Source organism: Silene latifolia, chromosome 9, assembly GCF_048544455.1.
Source record: "Silene latifolia isolate original U9 population chromosome 9, ASM4854445v1, whole genome shotgun sequence".
In the NCBI taxonomy this organism is placed as follows: domain Eukaryota; kingdom Viridiplantae; phylum Streptophyta; class Magnoliopsida; order Caryophyllales; family Caryophyllaceae; genus Silene; species Silene latifolia.
In genome coordinates, this window is record NC_133534.1 from 180318098 (window position 1) to 180345737 (window position 27640).

A 27640-nucleotide genomic window follows, 5' to 3' on the forward strand; every position below is an offset into this window, starting at 1 on the left:
TCCGGTTAAAACCCGTGTTGGGTTGGGTCGGGTTAAAACCCGTGTTGGGTTGGGTCGGGTTAAAACCCGTGTTGGGTTGGGTCGGGTTAAAACCCATGTTGGGTTGGGTCGGGTTAAAACCCGTGTTGATTTGGGTCGGGTTAAAACCCGTGTTGATTTGAATCCAATTTTAGGTAAGGTTCTACCCAACATGTAATTTTAATTAATGAATCTAGGGTTTTTAATTGTCACAACAACAAAACCGCGGCAATCTTGAATGACAACAGATCCTATAGTCAGATTTCCAGATTTTTAAACATTATTTTCAATAACATAGATAAATAATGAAGATTAACATAACAACTCCATTAAAAAAATTTAACATCTCTTTTAAAACAGATTGAATTCATCTTAAAAAAATTTTGTTACTAGCATTTCTAACTCATTATAGTCATAGATATAAAAAAAAAGTGTCAAAAAACGCAATCAAGGAACTCACCATCAACAGATCATTTTATAATATATCGAAATAGATCATCTTTAATATGAATCTGAATAAAACCAAAGTTGGAAGCCTTCACCTTCTTCATGAATATGAATCTGCATGCGAGGAAAAGATGTTTATTTTGCATTAATATTTAATCAAAAGCGGCATGTATTGAACATCTTCATTAACCGCCATAAAAATGAACATAAACAAAACGCGGAGCTTATTTTGCATTAATTAGATCCGTATTTAACAGATCTGCTATATTACGAAAAAAAATGCAAAAAATATTAAGAAAAAATGATTTAAAATTGTTAACAGCATGTGTATCAAATAAACTCATATATCTAATATAATCTCATTGTAAAAAAGCAAGCACTGAAATTGATCTTTGAAAAAAAAATTCTATGTCGATTTTTTAATTAGCAATAACGCAGAAAATTGATAGACCAAAGAAAATAAACAACCATTTAAAAAAAATCGAATAAAATTTGAAATTAATTTACAAATCAGCGGATATAACAAAGCATACAGTAAAAGGGAACTTACCATTAGTAGATCTTCAAAAAACGCTCCTAAGAACAATATTTGGACCATCCATAAAGGCGATAAGAAGATGTAGGAGGCTCAAGGGTTGGGAATCGGAATTAGGGAGGACGACGGAGGGGATGGTAGTATGGAAGATGTAATCAGAGAGTGAAGTAGAGAGAGAAGGAGTGAGAGAGAGGCAGAGGCATGTAATAATAAAGGGGAGACGGAAATGTTAGGGTTTGATGGGGGGGGATGGGTTTATATAATGTGGGGTTCAATTAGGGTTTTCTGCTATAAATTGGGCTTGAAATGTAGTGGATGGGAATTGTAGAAATGTTGATAAATGACGATAAATGATCTGCAATAAATTGGGCTTGAAATTGGTTTGGACGTGAATCGTAGAAAGGTTGAGCCTAAAATACTATTTTTGTCAGCCCATGTTTGATATTGTGTGTGTTTTTATTTTTGTTCGGGATGTGTTTATATACGGTCCACGTAGTTTACGCTGTGAAAATGTACATAATAATATAACGTTTGACATAATTTGTCTTTGCCGTTATGCTTTACCAATATAGGAGTTCAGACAGCACAAAGAAACTTGATGATTACGGACAATACGCCACAATCAATGTCAAATCCTCGAGTACCGCTATGTGACATTACGAACGGTACTTCTTTATTTGTATTTGTTAATATTTCAATACATATATTCAAGTTTTTGAATTTTAATTTTTATCCTTTTTCATTTGTTGTTTTCACAAATTTATAATACGGCAGTACCAATTGTGAACATTTCAGTTTCTCATACCCCATGTCATGGAAGCAGAAGAACAATCGTAAGTGAACAGTTAGCGATAAGAACCCCGCCAAGTAACGTTTCTAATTATCCTACTCCATCATATGCCAACACTGTTATTCTAACGCCTAATCAGTTATGAGCGAGAACGGCAAGAGAAAAAAGACAGTCGCGAGTCTCTAACAAATGTGCTGCTAATGTTCATAGTGACGTTTCTAAAAAAAGGGTCGATTTTACACCAGTAACCTCCAACGTCACAGGTATATATCTATATTTAATTTTTTACATTTAACACGTATTAATGTTTGTGACATTCTTAATTTTTATAAAAAACGTTGTGTAGAACTTATATGTAGTCCGACCGATGTTGTTGAGCGCTTAGTGAGACATCTATGTGCTGAATATGGTGAAGCTTTCAGTGAAGTGATTCCGTCCATAAACCGAATTGAACAATCATCCGATAGTTGTGTTTTTAATGCATCTTATTCACATGGAGAATCTTCAAGAACTCAGCAAAATACTTCTGTGCCGTTAAATAATGATGGTTAGTTCAATCATGACTTTTTATTTTTTAATTTGAATTGCAACATGCTTTTGTTGTTGTAGTCTAATTTTTATTTCTTAATTTATGAATTTTGTTTTGAAAATTGTTTAGCATGAGAAGGCTATTGGGACTGTGGTGATGCAGAATATGAGTGCGAGAAATGTCACGCGTTGATGTGGTTTGATGAGAGAAAAGATAAAAGACGTGGTACAAGACGTCCTAAGTTCTCACTTTGTTGTTTTGATGGAAAAGTTGAACTCGCATTTCTACAGCAGCCGCCTGAACTTATAAAGTCGTTGTTGATCGATCAGCATCGATTTAGCAACCATTATAGAGAAAACATTAGAGCTTATAACTCGATGTTCTCATTCACTTCTATGGACGGTAAAATCGATCATTCCATCAATCAAGGTAAAGACCGTACACGTTTCGGATGGGAGGTCAAAATTGTCATCGGATAGGGACTTTGGTACCGACCGGAGATGCAAGGCCAAAGTTCTGTCAACTTTACATATATGACATGGAAGAGGAAGTTCAAAATCGAAAAAATGCCATTAGGTAAATATATTTCCTTTCCGTAATAAATTTTTTTTTGTAGAGTATAATATTTTTTTTCGTAGGCAATAATTTTATTTTTAATTGTAGTCCAGGGGATCCATCAAGGTTCAATGACGAGTTAATATGATTGTTAGAAAATATGATTGACTCTCACAATACAATTGCAAAGACATTTAGGAAGGTTAGGGATAGACTGGCTGTAAATACAGACAGTGAAGTGAGTATCAAACTTATTTCAAGGAGATCAAGTGATGGAATAACTTACAATCTTCCAACAGTTTCAGAGGTAGCGGCTTTAATTGAGGGGGATATTGGTCCACATATGGAGAAGCGAGATATTATTGTGAGAAGGTCGTGCGGTGGTTTACAACGGATATCTGAGTTGCACCCTTTATACACCCCCTTACAATATCCTTTGTTAATTCCATCCGGAGAAGATGGGTATAGGCCAGGTATCCTACATAGTGCTTATTCTATTGGTGTTAGCACGAGTGACCAACCACGTGAAGAAACAACGTGTAGGGAGTGGTTTTCTTATCATCTTATAGAGAGACCACCAGATGTTGAATTTCCAACGATCTTATTATCTGGTAAGGCATTCCACCAATTTTTAGTTGATTTTTATATGCTGGTCGAATCGCATAGGCTCAATTTCATTCGTCTTAACCAAGATCGACTTCGAGTTGATAATTATAAGAACCTCTCAAATGCTGTTGGAAGAGGAGATGTTGAGCCATCTTCGGCAGGTACTCGGTTTATCGTGCCTTCTTCTTTCCCCGGAGGTGACAACTGGAAAAAAGCAAATTTCCTCGATACCATGACTATTTGTAAGTGGTTTCGTTATCCAGATTTATTCATCACTTTCACCTGTAATCCAAAGTGGCCGGAAATAGTACGATTTGTTTCTAAAAGAGGCTTGCGACCCGAGGATTGTCCAGATATTGTCTGTCGCGTCTTTAAAATGAAGCTCGATGAGTTGATTAGGAACTTAACGGATCGACATATTTTTGGAAGAGCGCGAGGAGGTACTACCAATTGCTAATCTTTTAATTTAATATATCGTTTCTGACATAGCATTACTGTAGAAAAATCTAATGACATTTATGAACGTGTTTTTTGCAGTCGTGTATACTATTGAATTTCAAAAACGTGGACTCCCTCATGCCCATATAGTATTGTTCCTACATCGGGAGGACAAATTTCCTACAGCCGCAGATGTCGACAAAATCATTTCCGCGGAGATTCCTGATCCGAGTACAGATCTCGTCTTACATAGTGTTGTTTGCGAGTATATGCTTCATAGACCGTGTGGTAAAGCAAAGCCCTCATGTCCGTGTATGGTGGGAGGCAAGTGCTCAAAATATTACCCAAAGCCGTGCATCGAGAGAACAACGGTTGAGGGTGATGGGTACCCTATATACAAGAGAAGCAAGAAAGGAGTTACGGTGATTAAAGATGATGTGCCCCTGGGAAATGATTTTGTCATTCCATATAACTCTCAGTTGTTGTTGAAATATCGGGCTCATATCAATGTCGAATGGTGTAATCAATCTAGATCCATAAAGTACTTATTTAAGTACATTAACAAGGGCTCTGATCGAGTTACCATGCAGTCGTCTTATACACGACGTAATGAGGAGGACCCTAGTCGATTTGATGAGATTAATAGGTTTTACGATTGTCATATCTCTCTGCATGTGAAGCCGCTTGGAGAATTTTTGGGTTTGATATCCACTACAGAACTCCTGCTGTTGAAAGGCTACAATATCATCTTCCGGATGAGCAACCTATTTTATTCCACGATGATGATTGGGTTGATGAGGTCGTAGAAAAGACTTCGCTCGGGGTGTCACAATTTCTTAATTGGATGGGCTGTAATAATTCGACAGTAGAAGAGATGCAGGTTGCTAAAGAATTATTGTACTGTGAATTTCCAACCAAATTTGTTTGGAAAAATAAACTTCGTCAATGCAGCCTTAGGAAAAAAGGATTTACAATTGGTAGGTTGGTTCACATTCCCCCGCAATGTGGTGAATTGTATTTCATGAGAGTAATGTTGAATCACGTTAAGGGACCAAAATGTTTTGAGGATATTAGGACTGTGAATCAGTTTGTTCATCCAACATTTAGAGAAGCATGTTATGCATTGGGATTAATTGGTAATGATCGAGAGTATATTGCAGCTATCAACGAAGCAGCTGATTGGGGGTCTGGCTTCTACTTGAGAAATTTGTTCGCGACGTTATTATTTTGTGGCACTTTGTCTATGCCGAGCAGAGTCTGAGACGAAACTTGGCAACTGCTATCGGACGACATCCTTCATAGGCAACGCATTATTCTTAACAATCAAGGTGTGTCTTCATTTAATAGTAAACATTTACCGCTACTTTAATTAGAACAACTTTAAAACAATTCTTCATATTTCGCATTCTTACTTTCATCTATTCTATGAATTGATTGCTGCAGTATATAAAATCACATAGATAACATTGCAACTTTTTTAACCACAGATTTACAGCTTACCGATGAAGAGTTGCAAAATTATGCACTTATTGATATTGAAAATTCTCTTCAAATAAATGGTAGTTCACTTCGTCGATTTGAGGGAATGCCGTTCCCAGACATGTCTGCAACGACACATCATCGAAATAGTTTAGTCATGGATGCGTTGTCGTACGATAGACAGTCCTTGATTGAAGAACATAAGATTCAGTTATCTTCAATGACTGATGAGCAGAGGTTGGTGTATAATGAAGTGATGGAAGCTGCTTTAAATAACAAAGGAGGGGTGTTCTTCGTTTATGGATATGGTGGAACTGGTAAAACTTTCCTTTGGAGAGCTTTGTGTGCCTGTTTCAGGAGTAAGGGCAGTATTGTTGTGGCTGTTGCGTCAAGTGGAATTGCAGCAACATTGATACCAGGTGGTGTAACAGCTCATTCCAGGTTTGGAATTTCCATTAATGTAACGGAGGATTCCATATGCTCCCGAATTAAGCCCGGCAGTGATTTAGCTGAACTTTTGATACGTGCTAAACTCATAATATGGGATGAAGCACCGATGACTCATAGGCATTGCTTTGAGGCCCTTGATAAAAGTTTAAAAGATGTAATGCGTGTTTTGGACGTGGGAAATGCTGAAGTGCCGTTTGGTGGGAAAGTTGTGGTATTCGGGGGTGATTTTAGACAGACATTACCGGTTGTTTCAAAAGGAAGTAGAGCAGATGTTGTGGCTGCATCCCTGTGTTCATCGTATTTATGGTCTTTCTGCAAGGTATATATATTTCTTTCTTTAAATATCAATATTACCGTTTTATGTGAGTCTTAGTTAAATTATTTTTGTTGTACTCTATTTATATAATTTAAAACGTATACCACTTATAAGTACTTAGATTGACCAAAATTATGCGATTACAAGTTGGTAGTTCAACTGACAATGTTGAGGAGTTACGAAAATTCTCCGAATGGCTCTTGGAGATTGGAGATAGTATAGCAGGCGGTGAAAATGATGGAGAAGTTGATCTAGAATTACCAACCGACTTACTAATTCAGGATGTGACGAATCCTATTAAGACATTAGTAGATGTCACTTATCCGGATCTGCTAGCACAATTGTGGAATCCGGAATATCTCCAACAAAGGGCAATCCTGGCCCCTACTCACGAGATTGTTGAATCAGTAAATGAATATGTTTTGTCGCTTATTAAAAAGGATGAGAGAATTTATTTAAGCTCCGATGAGGTGTGTAGTGATGCCAGAGGTACAGGTGACGGTGACATTCACTCTATTGAATTCCTCAACAGTATTAAATGTGTCGGACTCCCGAATCACCAGTTGAAGTTGAAGGTCGGTGCTATGGTGATGCTTCTGCGAAACATTGATCAATCACGTGGGTTGTGTAACGGCACAAGACTAATTGTGACTGATCTGGGGGCACGCGTGATAAGATTTACTGTCTTAACTGGTAGTCATAAAGGTGATATAGTGCATATAGCTCGACTAACACTTACTCCATCGGACACCAGTAGATTTCCGGTACATTTCAGTAGAAGACAATTCTCCATCGCTGTTTGTTTTGCAATGACGATAAACAAGAGTCAAGGCCAGTCTTTATCTCAGGTCAGCATCTATCTTCCAAGACCAGTGTTTAGTCATGGCCAACTTTATGTCGCACTTTTCAGGGTCACCCGAAAAGAAGGCTTGAAAATTTTAATTTGTGACTCAGATATGCGTACTTCTACTATGACTACTAATGTAGTGTATCATGAAATTTTTCAATTTTTAGAATAACTTGCATTTGTTAAAGTTGATTATTAGATTATATTTCTTTTATCTGAATGTAAAGTTTTTTATGTATGCATTTTTTATTTACAAGAGTATATTACGTTATTTCCTTATAAACCAGTGCATGTCAACACATGTTTTTAACAAATTTAAACATTAATTATGTACATCGTTGATTTAGACCATTTAGATAGTTACAATAAAAATGCAAAAACAAATATACATTAAAAAAATTCATCTTGGCCCAAATACATACCCGTGCAATTTTGCACGGGTTTAAAACTAGTATCTTATTTAGATCAAGATCTAGATTTGGAAGGAGTCTAAATCTAGTGCCCTAAATGTTAGGATTGTTTACCTATAATTAGACTCCTCTAATAATGAACTAATTAACTTCTTAATTAGTTGTTTTTTTAGATCTAGCGCATGCATAAGAAAATAAGAGATTTATAAGAAAACAATGTCCCTTACATTGTTAATTTCGGTTTTGTGGGCACAAGTAAGGTCTCCTACCTTCACTTGTTCTAGAGCTATGATGAGTATTAGGATGATCCTCCAAAGACTCCAAGTATAGAAGCCACTCCTCTTGATTGCACCCAAGATTTTCCCTTATCTCTACTAAATAATATGTGCTAGATATTTTTTTAGTAGTCTACCTTAAAATTGATTACTAATACTCATATATTACACTAATAATATTAGTAATCTTTATAAACAATTTAGATTGAATCTTCTCATATTTTAGAGAAAGATTAAGGAGTAGAGTGAATAATGCATAAGCCTTTTGCATGTGATGAATGAATGAGTATGTAGTGTGTGTAATAAGAGAACAAAAACTCTCTTATTAGAGAGTAGAGCAACCGGTGGGAACAAAGGAAAAGAGCCAAAATTGGCATCTTGCTTTTCACTTTTTCTCTTCAGAACACAATAGGTATGTAAGCTAGTCTTTGTTAGCCATCATGATGTCTAATTCTACTAATAAAATAACATCATCCTAACACCCTACATTACCCAATATTTCGGTCCATTTATCTTAAAATGGACTACCATTTTATTTTGTCAATTTGTCATTTGTCACACAATATGTCACGTGTAGTATTTTACATGTTATTAATTAATTTAATACATATTTATCACATAAATATCATTTTATAAATTAATTAAATTACATTCAACAAATTGACTAGTGATACTTGATCACATAAATAAAATGGGTCATTTAATTATAATTCACAACATCTTGTAATTATAATCAACCGTTCATTCTTATCTCTATTGTTTCTCAAACAATAAACAATTTTAGTAATAAAGCATTTTTATTACTAAAATAAATATTATTTAATCCCATTACAATAAGATAAATATATTCTCTCTCACAAATAAATTGTTCAATTTTAAGGAATTGATTAACTTGTATCGTCATACAATTAATCAACTTTACAGATAAGGGCATCATCCTTTAGGTGTGACCTTAAGGGATCAACTGACCACCACCGTCCTACGACAGTAACGTCAAACCCTAGCAAGCCAATCGTTACCGGTTAATGTTGATCAGTTGACTATATTAATGAATCATCCCTTACGTATTCCTTATATGAGATTTAATTATGATATTAAATCATGTGATCGCACTATTGTTGAGGACACATTTTCCAACAATCTCCCACTTGTCCGAGACAAGTGTGCGTCACCAATTCTCTTGTCCTATTACAATCTCCCACTCAATGCAAGGTGTCTTGCAGGTCGTACTTGCACTTGATCATATCTTGAGTGGTTTCCTCGATCTGGAGAGTAACTGACTGACCGAAATTATCTACCATAGATACCTTCCGAGCGTGGCCACACATTTCTAGTTCACTTCTCCTCGAGTGGCCTTGAGATTTCAAACAACCCTGACAAGGGGGTGGACAATTCCTATGGCACTATTCCCTTCGTCTAGCCAGAGTTCATCATAACCCAAAATATACCCAGTTTGACTTCATTTACGACAGCCATGGAGTATAAATCAAAGCTAATCAGAAATTTGTGCCAACTTGGGCGAATAGTCTCTAGTCAAAAGAATTGACTCACAAGAATACTATAGTAGCTCTCGCCACGACCAGGCTTTATGAATTACCAGAACTCAATAAGCGGTCACTGCCCGACAGAGTGTCCCATACAGTCTGCCTATGTGATCGACTAGTCATCCCATATGACTCTATGGCACTTGAACTTGCCATCAATCGCATCACAATCTCGTCACTTCGAGACGTAACCTCATATAAGTAACTAGGGGCGAATACCATGTCAATCCAGTTCACTTTAATAGGGTTCATTATGTCTCCACAACCCATTTGGATATAACAAAGTAACGTGTGAGTTTAATAAACTCAAACGATAAATGCGATTATCACATATGAATAGTCAATACACTATTACTACTTCATATCTTATAATCTTTAGTGTACCTCTTACACTTAGTCAAAATACAATAAAAGCTTGGCAAGTGGATATACCCTATATCCATATATTCCAACTTTGTCAATTGTTATTTCCTTCTATTCAATGTTATCTCTAATGACATGAATTTATCTAAGTATATGTCTAGACTTCTTACTAGACTTGGGCTCTTTAACTTGAAAGATGCTCCCACTGTTATCGCATAACTTGTGATACAGTCATTTGTAGAGGGATTCACCCTTAATCCCTACATTGACCATTTTATCACAATTTACTTAGATTACTTTTGTAGAATTTGCAATGCGCGAAACTAAAACACTTTTCTAGTATCTTACTCTTGAGTCAATAAGACATCCTAGGATTTCAACAAATCCCTTTCGGTTTGGAAACTAAAGTTTGTGCAACCCTTCAACACATAACTTAGTTCATCATCCAAACATATGAACGAATCCTTAATTCTTCTCAAGAATCTCAAGGATGTTCTTTAAGGCTTTCATCAGACATTTCATGGGAATTATATTGTTATTGACTTATCATGCTCTAGGCATATATCGCATCGTGGCATGTGCGTCTGTTGGCATACATGATCATTCTAATGGCGGAAACACAAGAAATTGATTTCATGTAATCAACAACTTAATAGGTTCAGTGAACGACTATGACCCCATCATAGTAATTCGACTTCCATCAACATGAATAACCCATTCAACCTTGTTGATGTACAACAGATATGAAAGATCTTATCCTCATAAGACTCTCAACTTTATACCAATATTCTCTCTCATAGATTCAAAAAATCTAGAATATATATCACACCTTTTCCTAGTCTCCCAATCACTCTTTCACAGAAGAGAGCATTGGTACATTATTCTCAATAAGTAATATGTTATCAAGATATAAGACATGGGAAAATGATTCTGGCTCCCACTTAACTTCATGTATAATCATGATTCTTCAATCATGTGAATGAAACCATTCACTATTATCACATGAACGAAAAGTGTAATCCTTTAATGCTTGCTTAAGACCATTCTAGGATCACTTAAGAAGGCTACGCATAATATGTTAGGATTCTTAAATCTTCATCTAAGGTTTTGTGTTCCAAACACATCCTTCTCTAAATTCCCATTTTAGAAAAGCGAACTTTTAATATCATTTGCCATCATTCATCAAAATGAAATGTGGCGATTCCTAACATAATTTATCTTCATCATCATCTTTATTTCAATCTTATGCATTTGAGTATTCTAAAGCTCTATTTACCTTTAAAGAGACCCTCACTTTAAGGTAAATTTAGTCTTGAGTAACAATTTTCGGATTGTAATGCTATGGCTCGTATATAACAAGGTCGATTTAGGACAAGGTCATAATACCATTGCTTTCGCAAAGCAACATTTTAACAACAAGACATGTGTGCTAAACTCCCACTGAGCTATACTCCCACTCTATCTTTATAGATTATAGTTTCATTACTTTCGCAAAGTAACACTTCAACTATAATACATGTTTGTAACGATCCAATCTACTCCCACTCTATCTCTCAGAAATACATCTATTTTCTTGAGAGATAGCTTTGTGAGTTACAAACATATATATGGTGGAGTATTAGGAAGTTTGTCTAAATTGACATGTTAGCACATAAAAATACAATCTCTATCATGGCAGTTTGATTCATGTCATATGCGTGTCTGATCCATGTGATTTGTTAAATAGACTCTCTATTTCAGGTATCTCATGGTTGACCATCCGTTTAGAATTACTTGTTCATTTTGGATTGCAAATTCCCAAAATTGAGTTCAATAACTCAAACCGAGTCATATTAGTTTGATCTTATGGGTAGTGACACTAGGTCATAATCCATATTTAATAAATAAAATTCATTACTTAGATCTTTGCCACTACGATCGGATCGTAATGCTTTATTACTTTGTTCAATTGGTTCTCTACGTCATTTAGAAATTTCTCAAATTTCTCAAATGCTTCACTTTAATTTTGATTAAGTAAATATACCCATATCTACTTAAATCATTGGTAAAAGTGACGAAGTAGTCATAAATTCCCCTTGCGATGATGCTTATTTGAACACATATATCGGCATGTATTAGTTCCAATAAATAACTTATTCATGTCCCTTTACCATTAAGGAAGTATAAATCATTTTGCGAAGGAGACAAGATTGGCATATTCCATATGATTGAAAATCAAATGGTCCAATAATTCTTGTCGACACTAGCGTTTGATGCGTTTCTCATTTATGTGACCTAATCGAAAAAGCCAAATGTACAATTCATTTGGTTTAAAAGTTATGAGTCTTTTAGATTGTATTTATGAAGATATCTTTGCTTGAGTTGGAAGTGTCTAAAACTTTTATATCATAAAGATAAGTGACATGGCTCACAGCCATGTCTATTTTCAACAAAATACAAATCCTTTCATGTCTAACATAGAAATGGAAATAATGTTTTAGACAAAATGGGTACATAATCACCATTATGTTGATTATAACTCAAAGTTATTAGCAAAAACAAGTAGATAAGTCCCTCTTGAAGTGGCGGCTACCCTAGCTCCATTTCCTTGTCGGAGATTTATATCACTCTTGTTTAGCTTTTCCATATTTCCAAGTCCCACTTGGAGTAAAAAGTCCAACTTTGATATCTCCCAAATACTTGGGGCAATTTCATGACATTACAATAATGACATTCTTCATAAGATTGGGCACCCTTCTTGGTCTTGGTTGTCGTAGTCTCACTATCCATTTTCAATTCATTATCAGGTTTGGGTTTCTTACCCATCTCTGCCTTCCCTTTAACAATGCCAATACTCCTTTCATTTGCAAGGACACTCTTGCTAGAACTCCCACTCAATTTAATATTTCTCGTTGTTTCTTCAAACAAGGATGCCCTTAGTTTACTTAGATTTTCTTCACAAGATTTTCTTACCAAAGTGGCGGGCATTAATATTGGAGTGGGTGGTATGGAGAAGGTAAAGAAGCAAAAATTTCCATCCTGACCAATGCCAACGCGTAATTCTCTAATCGTATCATTGCCATACTCGGAGCGCTTTTCATCGTATGATTGGAGCTATGAATTAAGGGTGGTTGGTGTAGGAGTATTAGATGAATTCATTGCGTATAATTAGCTACAAAAACGGAAATGAAGGAAATAATTAAGATCTATCGTTTTAATAATACTTGTAAAAAAGTATTGCATTTATATAGTGACCTCTACCCAACTATTATAAATGATTCCGAGATCCAAATTCATATTAATACGGGTACGGTGAGCCGAGTCATCCCTTATTAGTATAACTCGGTGGATTAACCTCTTAATCGATTCTACTTCTATAACTCTCGGTCGATAAAAATTACTCTAATTTTCATCTTTAGCCCGGAACACATGCGGCTACGGTCACGAATACTTCTGTTGAGCTCAATCCAAATTTCGATGTAATAACATTTTATTACCCACTTACCCAACGTAACAAGGTTTGTATTACAGTGAAGCCGGATTAACTCCCTTATGAAATTGGGTTTCGTGGTTTCTACTATTTGGTAAGGCTAATTCTCAATTATTAATTTAGCGAGAGGTCATGTCAATTTATTATCTATCACATTTTAAGTGAACTAATTCGGTGAACTAAGATAATTATAATTGACACGGTCGATGACTCGATATGATATGCATGTGTTGTTATGGCGATTTGGCAATGCATGTAACATATTAAAAGAAATGCAAAGCAATAATTAAAAATTCCTAGTATGGCCTTCCTAAAAATAGAAAATCAAATAATCTATTACATATTCGGAAACCAACTCCTTTGGTCCTTTGAATCTTCAAGTGGCACGCTTCCCAAGAACACCATCTTCGTTGGATCACTTTTCCGAATGGCATCGTCTTTGAAGATACTCCATAATTACGAATAATAATAAAAATACAAAGCTATTCCTATTATACATTTGTAAAATGGAAAAGCTAATAAAAATAAAAGTGATACGAGATCACATTAAATTACAACCGAATCAATATTCTCTTTCATTACGGGTAATATCGATTAAAACTAAGGCCATACTAAGATAAAATTACATAATTCAAAATTATATAAATAAAAGACATTCAACAATTTAAATATGCAGCATTATAATATGTATCTATCATGGCAAATTATGTGCCAAATCGCCCTATTTAACTTGTATCGTTTATATAACCCGGTTTTATGGAAATGCGTAATAATAACTTTTTAAAATCACAAATTAACACTTAAATCACATCTAAGCTCAAGTTAATTATCCTAATACTCTTAGGACTCAAAAATTAGTCATCATCCAATTTTTAACAATAATTCAACTTGATTTAATTTTTATGCTCATATTTGACCTTAAAATCATCATTTATATGAAATAAATCCAAATTAAATTAAGATAATTTCAAAATTTGAATTTTAAATTTTTGAACATTCTGTAATATTTCCATGACACTCATAATGTCAAAAATCATGGTTAAAATTTTCGAATTAATTTTGAGAAAATGTAGTTGCATTTTATCGGTTTTATCTCATAAAACATCTAAAGTATCCAAAAATCAATCCAATCAATTTTACAACCTTAGATCTGATAAGTGGGATATTTATGCAACCTAAAATAATTTTCTCATGCCATGAAATTCGTTTTAGCTGTTTATGCTAAAATAGTCACTATTTATGCCATTTTTACACTAAAAATTCATAAATCATGCTAAATAAAATCATTTAATCTCAAAATTTACATACACTCTGTAAATTATGCATGTGACAACATATTAAAGTTTCATAGCCTAATTCTAAATTTAACTATTTTTAACCATTTTACCTCTTTTAATCCATTTTTATCTCATAAAAATTATAAATCATGCAATATTAATCCAATTAATACGATATTTTACAAAAAAACTTGTAAAATATGCATGTGAGGTCATATAAAATTTTTAAGATCAGAGAGTAAGTTTAACCAGTTTTAGTCATTTTAACCTCCATTTATGCCATTTTTACATTAAAAAATTCATAAATCATGAAATATTAATCACATTAATATGATATTTTACATGCAATATATAAAATATTCACGTGAGGTTATACTAAAATACCACAGCCAGTAGTGAAGGTTAACTTATTTTAGTGAATAAAAGTTTATTTTAATCATAAAAATGTAATAAAATCACTAAAAATCATTAAAATGAGCAATAAATTTCCAAAAATCATACAAATGACCTAAAAAAATTTTAGGACCAGAATATATAACATGCAAAAAAATTTCGTGGCTTTATCTTCATAAAACTCAAATTTTCGGTTTTATTTTAGTCATCTTATAACATCGTAAAAACAATAAACGATTTGCATGCAACATCCTATGCTCTGATACCACTTCTTAGGATTGTTTACCTATTATTAGACTCCTCTAATAATGAACTAATTAACTTCTTAATTATTTGTTTTTTTAGATCTAGTGCATGCATAACAAAATAAGAGATTTATAAGAAAACAATGTCCCTTACATTGTTAATTTTGGTTTTGTGGGCACAAGTAAGGTCTCCTACCTTCACTTGTTCTTGAGCTATGATGAGTATTAAGATGATCCTCCAAAGACTCCAAGTATAGAAGCCAGTCCTCTTGATTGCACCCAAGATTATTCCTTATCTCTACTAAATAATATGTGCTAGATATTTGTTTAGTAGTCTACCTTAAAACTGATTACTAATACTTATATATTACACTAATAATATTAGTAATCTTTAAGAATAATTTAGATTGAATCTTCTCATATTTTAGAGAAAGATTAAGGAGTAGAGAGAATAATGCATAAGCATTTTGCATGTGATGAATGAATGAGTATGTAGTGTGTGTAATAAGAGAACAAAAACTCTCTTATTAGAGAGTAGAGCAACCGGTGGGAACAAAGGAAAAGAGGAAAAATTGGCATCTTGCTTTTCACTTTTTCTCTTCAGAACACAATAGGTATGTAAGCTAGTCTTTGCTAGCCATCATGATGTCTAATTCTACTAATAAAATAACATCATCCTAACACCCAACACTACCCAATATTTCGGTCCATTTATCACAAAATGGACTACCATTTTATTTTGTCAATTTGTCATTTGTCACACAATATGTCACATGTAGTATTTTACATGTTATTAATTAATTTAATGCATATTTATCACATAAATATCATTTTATAAATAAATTAAATTACATTCAACAAATTGACTAGTGATACATGATCACATAAATAAAATGGGTCATTTAATTATAATTCACAACATCTTGTAATTATAATCAACCATTCATTCTTATCTCTATTGTTTCTCAAACAATAAACAATTTTAGTAATAAAACATTTTTATTACTAAAATAAATCTTATTTAATCTCATTACAATAAGATAAATATATTCTCTCTCACAAATGAATTGTTCAATTTTAAGGAATTGATTAACTTGTATCGTCATACAATTAATCAACTTTACAGATAAGGGCATCATCCTTTAGGTGTGACCTTAAGGGATCAAGTGACCACCACCGTCCCCTCACGACGATGAAACGTCAAACTCTAGCAAGCCAATCGTTACCGATTAATGTTGATCAGTTGACTATATAAATGAATCATCCCTTACGTATTCTTGATATGAGATTTAATTATGATATTAAATCATGTGATCGCACTATTGTTGAGGACACATTTTTCAACACTAAATCTGTCACAAACATATGTAAGAAAATCGTTTTCTCCTTATTTTTGATTAAAACATCTTGCATGCAACTAGATCCATATGATTATAATTTATGAGTAATTTATAAAATCTATTAAATAAGTTTAATAGGGGTTTTAGAAACTTACAATTGGTACCAGAGCTTTGGCGTTGCATGCACATTATTTTTATTGTTTTTTATGAGTTATTTGATAACAAAATAAAAACTAAAATTTTAGATTTATAATGATAAATCACGAAACATTTTGCATGTTATACATTCTTGTCCTAGAATGTTTTTAGGTCATTTTGATGATTTATGGATGATTATTGCCTAGTTTTATGACTTTTAGTAAAATAATCACATTTTAATGAATAAAATAAACTTTTATTTACTAAAAATAGTTAAACTTCACTACTAGCCGTGATTTTTTAGTATGACCTCACATGTATATTTTGCATATTGTATGTAAAATTTCGGATCATTATGATTAGTTTTGCATGTTTTATGATTTTAATGTGATAAAAATGGTATAAATGGAGGTTAAATGACTAACACTAGTTAAACTTCGAAACATGCCATGAAATTTTAATATGATATCACATGCATATTTTAAAAATTTTTTGTAAAATTTGAGATAAATGTGATTTATTATGCATGATTTATAATTTTAATGGTTAAAATGATATAAATGGTGACTATTTTTAGCAAAAATAGCTAACATGAATTTTATGGCCTGAAATTTTTCCCTAATGTTGTATATATGATATGGACATCAGATATAAAGTTGCATGGTTAATTTTGATTGATTTGGTATGTTTATTGATTTTTATGTGATAAAATCGATAAAAGGGCAACTTTATTAGTCATTAAAAGAAATTCGAAATTTTTGTTTGAAATTTTGCCATTTCCAGGTTCTGGAAATTATTTAAGAATGTTCAAAATTTTGATTTTGATTATTCTATAATTTTTATGTTTAATTTTGAATTAAATGGTAAAAATTATGATTTATACGATTTATTAATGAAGTAAATTACAAATAATTTGTGGGCAAATTTTATTGAGTTTTTGGAATCTTGGTAATATTACAGAATTTAAAATATTGTTATTTCGAAATTTTTCAATTTTTTTATGATTTATTGGGAATTATTTCATAATTGTTATGATTAAGAGAAGTTTAATAAGCAATAATAGAAAACCAAGTTGAATTATTGTCAAAAATTGTATAAAGACTAATTTTTGAGTCCTATGAAGGTTAGGATAATTAACTTGGGCTTAAATTTGATTTAAGTATTGAATTGTGATTTTAATAAGTTATTATCACGCATTTCCATAAAATCGGATTATATAAGATATAAAGTTTCAGTAGGGCGATTTGGCATATTAATTTCGCAGGTTAGACACATATATTTATGCTGCATTTTTTATTGATGAATGTCATATTTTATTTATATAATTTTTAATCATGTAATTTTATCTTAGTATGGCCTTAGTTTTGATCGGTATTACCCGTAATGTAAGGGATTACCGATTCGGTTGTAAAATTATTGTGATCTCGTATCACTTATTTTTTTTTTATTTTTTTAGTAGTTTTTCATATTACAAATGTATAATAGGAATAGCTATGTATTTAATTATTATTTGTAATTCCGGAGTTCCTTCAATATGGTGCCATTCGGAAGATGTTTCGACAAGACGGAGTTTTCTTGGAAGCGTGCCATATGAAGATTCTAGGGACCAAAGGAGTTGGTTTCTTAATTTGTAATAGATTTTCTATTTTAGGAAAGGCCATACTAGGAAATTTATTTATTGTTTTGCATTTTTCTTTATATGTAGCATGCATTGCCAAATCGTCATTAACATCACCTGCATTTTTATATATATTATCTTTTCGACCGTGTCGATTATAATTATCGTTAGTTCACTAATTTAGTTCACATAAAAGTGATAGATAATAAATCGATAAGACTTCTCACATATTTAAAATTGAGATTAGCCTTTCCAAATAGTAGGACTCACGAATCCCTTTGACATTTGGGGTAGATTCAGTTTCCCGGGGTACTTTCATTTTTCATTGGGTAAGTGGGGTAATAAGCCGTTATTACACGCGAAATTTGGTTGGACTCAACAGGATATAAAGATTAGTCTTATGTTCCGGGGCTAGAGATGAAATTTATGAAATTCATCGACCGAGAGTTCTAAGGTAGAATCAATTAAAGAGTTAATTAACCAAATTTATGCAAGTTTGGGATATATCGGTTTTCCATTCCCATGTTTGTGTAAAGATGGATCTCGGAATCATTTATATAATTGGGTGGAGGTCATTATATAAATGCTAAAACATGTTAAAATGTTTTAAATTATAACGACGAATGTTTCTTTTCCCACTATTTCGTTGTGTTATGTTGTTCTATTTCATTACTCCTATCTCAAATGCGATATTATTCGATTGTAACACGAGTCTCCGCTAAACCACTATTGCTAACGATAAAGAATCTCTTTCTAAAATGAACCGTATCATAGGTTGTGGACTAGCTCCATAGGAATCGTTCTATTCCATAGAACTCGATAGGAATTGTACGTATGTCCAATGCAAATATAAGATTAACATCTTAAATTCCTTACATACCTATATATAATTTCTTATGAAGAAGTATGATTAGAAGTGATGATTAATTAAAGTATGTTTTGATAATATCTTCTATGCATCCACGGTTCAAAAGTCTTATTGCTCAACCTAAACACTTGTCATCAAGCACTTAAGTTGTTAAGAACATGACAATGTTAAATTGGTAAATTAATTTGTTAGAAATTTTGATTGACCAAATACCACAATAAAGTTAACCCTTGTGAAGGATTAACTAGGAATTTAAATGAAGATAAGTCTTCATCAAGTAGAAATTCTTGAAGTCAGTGGGAGCAATAAGGAGTAAGTACCTATCTCAATTGTTAATGATAGAACTAGGCTCGAAAGAGAAAGTGTTAGACACTAAAATAGAGACAAACCCCAATAAGTAAAGATCAAAGAAGTTGGTCGTGTGACTCCAACATATTCCTTCTTGAAAATCTATGACATTGACATTGCATTCTTGCCAAATACCACATCATGAGTATTTGGTACAAATTTGTGAATTTCGTCATGATATTTGGCATTATCGTGTGACGACTAGCAAAAATAAGTTTAGAAATTTGCATGAATGGAACTAGGGTAGTTGTCATTTCATCCATGAACATATGAATGTTGTAGCGTACTAATTTTAGTTTTGTATTTAGAAATGTACCTCAATAATTGTTATGATGTACACTAACTCTAAATAAGAATATAATTCAAGTTTTTGTATAAAAACAAAGGGTTATTTAACGGGATTAATCCATCTTATTCCTCCCCTTCTCAAATTACCCCATCCTATGTTTTATCTCATATTAATCTTATCATTCCACTCATTTATCTCATATTAGACCAGACCTAATATTTACCGGCTATAACAGGTGAAACCTATTTGTCAACAGGTTTCCTTGTTTTAATACCTCTCCTTCTTATTTCTCCATTAACCTTCTTCATCTTTCTTCTTTATGAGTTTCTTCCTTTATTTTTTCTCAAATTTGTTCTAATTAATCAAATATGCAAATTGTTCTCCTTATCTCACTAGCTTACAATATTTACACATTAAATGCTAATACTTGCTCCTATCATATACAAACAAGCATAATACTCAGTTTACGTTTATGCAATCAAATCAAATAGAAGAATATTTCACAAATTATCACCAATAAGAAGTAGAATTTGGTTGGTCACAATATGAATAATCATATATCCCGCACAATATGAAGTTGAAATTTCCCAGATTTCCACCAATATACTGGTGTGAATAAGACGGCGGAGATTATGGTGGCCTGGTGTGCGACGGTACGGTAATGGTGAGGGCAAGGCGTAAGAGTGGAGAGCAGCGGTTGTGGTGTTTGAGGATGGTAAGTAGACGGCGGGTGGTAGAGGGAGACAATCCAATCTTAATTCCTAATTCCTAATTCGGACAAAAATAAGAGGCGTGTGCGCTGTTCAGACGACGTTCGGTTGACCAAATGGAGGTATTTGAAAGGAAAAGTGAAGAATCAATGTCAATGGCAAACAACCCAGAAAGAATTGAGATGATGAAGAAAATGCAGGATGGAGATGAAGACGCATAATACAATTAATTGAGTAATGGAGATGAAAAAAATAGGTGAAGTGAAATTAGAAAGATTAAGTGAAATAAATGGGTTTTTAAATAGCTAAATAATAAGACTAACCTATTGAACAGGTTGCCCTTTCAATGGGGTAATATGAGAAAAATGAGTGGAAAGATAAGATTAATATGGGATAAAGCATAGGATGGGGTAACTTGAGAAGGGGAGACATAGGATGGATTAATCCTGTTAAAAAACCCAAAAACAAAGGGGTTTCACTATTATATAATTAAAATAAGCGTTGTGCCCTTACATACCACGATTAAGTTTATGGTGAGACCATACAAATCAAGGTAATTATATTCAAACTAGGAATAAAATGTCATATATACAAGACTCGAGTTTTATGGTGAGACTACACAAATCAAGGTAATTATATTCAAACTAGGAATAAAATGTCATATATACAAGACTCAAGTTGGTGACCCCAAATCATTTCTCAATTCTAAATTGAAAATCACATTTAGAAACTAGTTTTGACTAGTCTCCCAAACCATTTGATTGGGAATCTTTTGGTGTATACGAATGTTGTATTCAAAGCAAGTTAGTTCATGACTTTTTCTGGAAAATGATTATGAATAGAGCAAGATATCCGTCCTATTTACACTTTGAAGTGCATGGTCGAATACAATTTCAAAACGTTATTACTTCTTCATCTCTTTTACCAACGAACTAGGTAGATACTTGGTATCTACTTAATGAGGTAAGAAGAGAAATTCTTTGAATAAGTTCAATGAATGTTTAAAAAGGGTATCAAAACCGACGGATTATAAAACCAAAGTATTAGTACTTTGTTAAAATGGGGAACAATACAGTGATGACTTTTATCTGCACCAAAAGGAGTGTTATATGGTATCGCAAGTTCACTTTCATTACGATATGGTTGAATCTTTACGTTGTAGTTGGAGATAGTTTCTGTTATAAAAGTTGCCTGGCATTTAAATTTTCCACTAATATAAAACATGGTTAAAGCAATCATCTACCTTTCATATGAGATATGGTTAGGAATGGTACCTAAATTGTAGCTTTTTTCGATAGTAAACATGTGCTCTCTCTTCCTACATGATCACGAGAACAAAGGGTTTGTGGCTCGTGGTGCTGCCTGTTAAAGAAAAGAGGATTATTTCTTAAAGACAGAGTGGAAGAAAATGTTCAAGAGCTACAAACTGAGAATAAGACATAGGAAGATGTTCCTTCTTGGTCAAAATCAGTTATTATTTCTTCGAAACCTAAAGTGGACAGAAGTCATGTTATTCTTGAAAGTAACAAACCTGTAACTTATTACGATGCTTTATCTAGTTTCAACTCCGAAAAAGTCCAAAATGAGCATAAACATGAAAATGTCTATTAAGCTTTAGTTGGTTGGTGGCAAAGGGCTTTGCACGCAACAACAACGCTTCATTGTATTCGGATATGATTTGATATAGTTGGGTTTTAAAATCATCTTGCATGAGTTTTTGTAAATCGCAACTATCCGATTTAATATCCGAATACTGTTGGATTTTAAAATCATCTTGCATGAGTTTTGTAAATCGCAACTATCCTAAGGTAGGATACGAACTTAAGAAGAAATCTTAAGTAGAAGTCAAGGAGTTGAATGGTATGTTTCAGTCATGTTATAAACCTTTCTCGATTTGTCGAGTAGTTTTGTTTATACATGAAGTTTAGTGGGAGTAGGGTGGTACTATTAGTCTTATATGTGAATGACATATTGATCACTGTGAGTGATGAAAGACTTAGGAGAAGAATAATACATCTCTAAGATATCCAGTTCGATGGATATTAGCATAAAGTTAATATTCTTATGTTAATAAGAATCTTGACAAGTTCCAAAGTATGGAACATGAAGAAATTGAATCCATTTGCTTCCGCTGCGGGATTAATTCATTATGCTAAGATGTATTACCATTCTTAAACCTCATATACTTGGAATATGACGAGAAGTTATAAATTGAATCCTTGAGAGAAGTCTCTATATAGTCACATAGTTCATTAGTTAGTACTCAGGAAGTACTAAAGATATGAAGCTAAGCATTTAGAAATGGGATGGATTTATGTGCAAGGAGTTACACAAAAACCATATTCTAAATACATAAGGATGGTTGGAGAACCATCTTGGCTAGAATAGTCCTAGGCCGTTGAACAATGAGATACACACAACGGAAATTGAGTACACTTGCAATAATGAGATATTCAAGAAGGAAGGGATGATATTAAGATTCGGTTTTGTGAATTGGAGGAACTATGGTAGTTCGTTCCAATAATCGAAGGTCCTATTACTACTCACTGTGAGGACAGTGGGAGCTATTCTAAGGCAAGAGAGCCTATGTCCAGATTGGATCTAGATACGTACTAAAACGTTTTATAATAAAGATTATACATAACAAAGGGAAAAAGTATATAGTAAAGTTAGTTAAGTGCAAAGTGTTGCTAAGACTTATTAACCAAATCCTTCTCAAGGGCTTAACATGACAAGTCATGTCCTTTCAATTCAGTTGAAATTTACAACCATATACAAAATTAAATACGGGTTATAGATTATGTAGTAATTGATATTGTATCAATTTTACATATGTGATAATGCACTCATCGTTTGAGTTTTATTCATAACTCTTTTCTTTAATGCTTTGTTTTTCCAAATAGGTTGTAGAGACAATGTTGAACGCTATTAAAGTGAACTGGATTGACATAGTATTCACCCCTAGTCACTTATATGAGGTGACGTCTCCTAGTGGCTAGAGTGTGAGTCGATTGATGGCAAGTTCAAGTGTCATAGAGTCATAAGAGATGACTAGTCGATCATATAGGCAGACTGTATGGGACACTCTGTTGGGCAGTGACAACTTATAGAGTTCTGGCAATTTTATATAGCCTGGTCGTGGCGACAGCTACTATAGTATTCTTTTGAGTCGATTCTTTGACTAGAGATTGTTCGCCCAAGTCGACACAGATTGACTTTGATTTTTGACCCAAGCCATTCTGTCATAAGGGGTGAGTGTGCATCTTTTGGGTCATGATGAATTATGGGTGTACAAAGGGAATAGTGCGATAGGAATTGTTCACCCCTTGTCAGGGTTATTTGAAATCTCAAGGCCACTCGAGGAGTAGTGAACTGAAAATGCGTGGCCACGCTCGGAAAGTATCTACGGTAGATAATTATGGTCAGACAGTTACTCTCCAGATCGAGGAAACCACTCTAGATATGATCAAATGCAAGTACGACCTGCAAGACACCTTGCATTGAGTGGGAGATTGTAATAGGGCAAGAGAATTGGTGACGCACACTTATCTCGGACAAGTGGGAGATTGTTGGAGTATGTGTCCTCAACAATAGTGCGATCACGTTATTGAAACTCATGATAAGAATAGGTATAGGGATGATTCATTTATATAAGACAACTGATCAACATTAATTGGTAATGATTGGCTAACTAGAGTTTGACATTACTGTTGTTTGACGGTGGTGGTCAGTTGATCCCTTAAGGTCACACCTAAAGGATGATTCCCTCAATTGTAAAGTTAATCGATTGTATGATGATACAAATTGATTAAATCCTTAAATTGAACAAATTTTATTTGTAAGAGAGAGAGTTTTATATCTTATTGTAATTTGATTAAATAAGATTAAATTTAGTAATTAATATGTTTATTACTAAAATTGATTAATGTTTATGAAACATTTGAGATAAGAGTAGTTAGTTAATTATAATTACAAAATGTTGTAGAATATATTAACTAGACTTAATGTGACCCATTTTATACACATGTAATTGTGAATTACTTGTTAATTTGTTAATTGTAATTTATTTAATATAAAATGATATTTAATTTGTTAAATATGCATTCTTATGCCTAATGACATGTTACATGTCACATATCACACAAATTACAAATGACAAATTATAAAGTTAAAATGGAGTCCATTTTATATGAAAAAACCGATTTTAGGGGTGTTGTAGGGTGATTAGTTTTGTTCTTATTTTATTCACTTGCATGCTTAAGGACAACATGATTGCATAGCCTTAATCTAGTCAACTAGCTAGACAAGCATGCAATTAAATTAAGAAAAAAGAAATCCCTCACCCTGCCCTATGGTCAAAAACCGGTTGCCCCCCTTAAGACCAACTAGAGAATCGTTCTCATTTTGAATGATGACACTCATGCTCAAATCCTCTCTTTTCTCTCTACAAAATAGTTTAATGCATCATAATTTGTTCATAGATCTAATATCAAATATTACTAAATGTGTATTAATTTTATTAGATTAAAATTTAAGGTTCATTATTAATATAATCTAGTTAATAAGATTAATAGTATTGAGGGATAGTTTTGGTGCAACTAATAGGAGGTATTCCATAATGAATACTTGAAGGTTTTGGAGGATCGCCCAATATCTTATTTAGCTCAAGATATAGATTTGGAAGGAGTCCAAATCTAGTGCCTTAAATCCGTCACAAACATATGCAAGAAAATCGTTTTCTCCTTATTTTTGATTAAAACATCTTGCATGCAACTAGATCCAGATGATTATAAATTATGACTAATTTATAAAATCTATTAAATAAGTTTAATAGGGATTTTAGAAAATTACATAAAACACTCCAGATATTTTTGAAATGTTTTGAAAATGGTTTTTTTTTTTCCGAAATCATTTTTTGAGTTTTCCAACGCGTAGTTATATAAACTGTCGATCAAACGTAGCGATTCCTAAGCATGTTGTAGTCCGATAATCATCGACTGTTTATTGGGGATTCAACAGATATCGGGTATCTACAGCAGTTATGTTTGTGAAAAAAGAAGGATAGTAGTATGAGGTTGTGCATCGATTACAGAGAGCTAAACCATGTTACCGTGAAGAACATGTATCCTTTACCGAGGATTGATGATCATTTTGACAAGTTGAGTGGAGCTAGGGTGTTCTCCAAGATTTATCTGAGACCAGGTTATCACCAGCTGAGGATTGAAGATGAGGATATTCCTAAGACAGCTTTCCGGTCGTGGTATGGTCACTAGGAGTATGTGGTGATGCCTTTCGGGTTGACTAATGCACCGATAGTATTTATGGATCTTATGAACATAATCTTCAGCCCATTTCTGGATAGGTTTATGGTGGTTTTCATTGATGACATTTTGGTCTATTATACGACTAAGAAAGAACACGAGGAGCACCTGAGGTTGGTACTGCAAACCTTGCGAGATAATCAGTTATATGCTAAGTTATCCAAGTGTGAGTTCTGGTTTGAAAGAGTGGCTTTTCTGGGTCATGTGATTTCTAAAGATGGTGTATCGGTGGATCCTAGTAAGATCGCTGCGGTGTCAAACTGGGAAGCACCGAAGAATGTTGCTGAGATATGGAGTTTCTTGGGTTTAGCTGGCTACTACAGGAGGTTCGTGAAAGATTTCTCTAAGATCGCTAGACCTATAACAGTTGGATGAGAAAAGAGACCAGATGTCATTGGGATGAGATTTGTGAGACGGCGTTCCAAACATTAAAGAAGCGTTTGACGACAGCTCCCATCCTGACTTTACCTGAGGGAAGTGAGAACTTTGAGGTTTATACCGATGCTTCGAAGAATGGGTTGGATTGTGTTTTGATGCCGAATGGGAAGGTCTTTGCCTATGCTTCAAGGCAGTTGAAGCCGTATGAGGATAACTATCCTACTCATGATCTACAGCTGGGTGCGGTTGTATTTGCTCTAAAGATTTGGAGGCTCTATCTGTACGGGGCAGCCTATAATGTGTTTTCGGATCACAAGAGTTTGAAGTATATCTACACTCAGAAGGAATTGAACATGTGTCAGAGATGGTGGATAGAGCTCATTGGGGACTATGATATAGAGATCGCCTTTCACGAGGGAAAGGTCAATGTGGTTGCAGATGTTTTGAGTATGAAGAGTGTGCACTCGCTATGCACGGTCATGTCACTGATGAAACTGAGGGATGAGATGAGTAAGATGGGGATTCATATGATTCGCAAGGGAGATGCCATCAGTGATTTGACTATTGAGCCTGAACTATATGATGACATAAAGAGAATACAGGAGCTTGATCCTAAGGTTCAGAAATGGAAGATAAGGGTAGGAGATGGCACAGTTTCGATATTTTCTATCCATACAGATGGGAGTGTTCGCTTTGATGGGACATGGTGTGTACTTAGTGACATTGACTTAAAGAAGTCGATCATAATGAAGGCTCATTGCACTCCTTATTCAGTACATCCGGGTGGTGATAAGCTCTATAATAACTTGAATAAGATGTTTTGGTGGCTCGGTATGAGGAAAGATGTTACCGAGTTCGTGGCTAGGTGTTTGACTTGCCAGAAGGTAAAGGGAGAGCAACGGAGACCACATAGTAAGATTCAGTCACTTGAGGTACCAGACTGGAAATGGGAATCAGTTTTTATGGATTACATCGTGGGGTTACTAAGGACTCAGCAGTGTAACAATATGATTTGGGTTATCGTCGACCGTTTGACAAAGTCAGCTCATTTTATTCCAATGAAAGATACTTGGAGTAAGATTCAGTTGGCTCTTGGGTACAGAAAGCATGTGGTACGGTTACACGGGTTACCAAAGGATATCGTGTCGGATCAAGATGCGAGGTTTATATCACGGTTTTGGCAAGATTTGCAGGAATTAATGGGGACTATCTTAAAGATGAGTATGGCATTTCATGCTGCGACAGATGGCCAAACATAAAGGACTATCAAGACTTTAGTGGATATCTCGCGAGCTTATGCTATGGAGTTTGGTGGGAGATGGGAGGATAGACTTGATCTGATAGAGTTTTTATACAACAACAGCTATCACACAAGCATAGAGATAGCACCTTTTGAGGCCTTGTACGGGAGAAAGTGTAGGTGTCCGGTGTGTTGGGATGTTAGCGCTGAAGTTGTGTTTTTGGGACCACGAATGGTACAAGATTTATTTTAGCAAGTTCACTTGATTTGACATAAGATGAAAGCAGCTCACGATTGGAAAAAGAGTTATGAAGATCTACATCGTAAAGACATAGAGTTTGCAGTGGGTGACAAGATTCTCTTGAAAGTGTCACATATGCGGGGCGTTATGGGATTTGGCAAGA

The 27640-nt window shown here is 33.9% G+C and overlaps 1 protein-coding gene across 1 annotated transcript; it reads left to right on the forward strand.

Annotated features, from left to right (window-relative positions):
* Positions 1-3034: 3034 nt before the first annotated feature.
* Positions 3035-27326, forward strand: LOC141601948 (uncharacterized). Its single transcript, XM_074422255.1, has 7 exons — positions 3035-3641; positions 4018-4242; positions 4599-5054; positions 5406-6144; positions 6285-7011; positions 26131-27012; positions 27099-27326. Exons 1-7 carry the CDS (start codon positions 3035-3037, stop codon positions 27324-27326), a joined length of 3864 nt encoding a protein of 1287 aa, XP_074278356.1.
* The last annotated feature ends 314 nt before the right edge of the window (positions 27327-27640 follow it).

What these genes read in the sequence shown, in the direction of transcription:
- LOC141601948 (XM_074422255.1), top strand. Translation starts at nt 3,035, where the DNA reads ATGATTGACTCTCACAATACAATTGCAAAGACATTTAGGAAGGTTAGG. An exon ending in TGTTGAGCCATCTTCGGCAG is followed by an intron (nt 3,642 to 4,017) that starts GTACTCGGTTTA and finishes TGTTTTTTGCAG; the next exon opens with TCGTGTATACTATTGAATTT. An exon ending in AAGGCCAGTCTTTATCTCAG is followed by an intron (nt 7,012 to 26,130) that starts GTCAGCATCTAT and finishes GATGCTTCGAAG; the next exon opens with AATGGGTTGGATTGTGTTTT.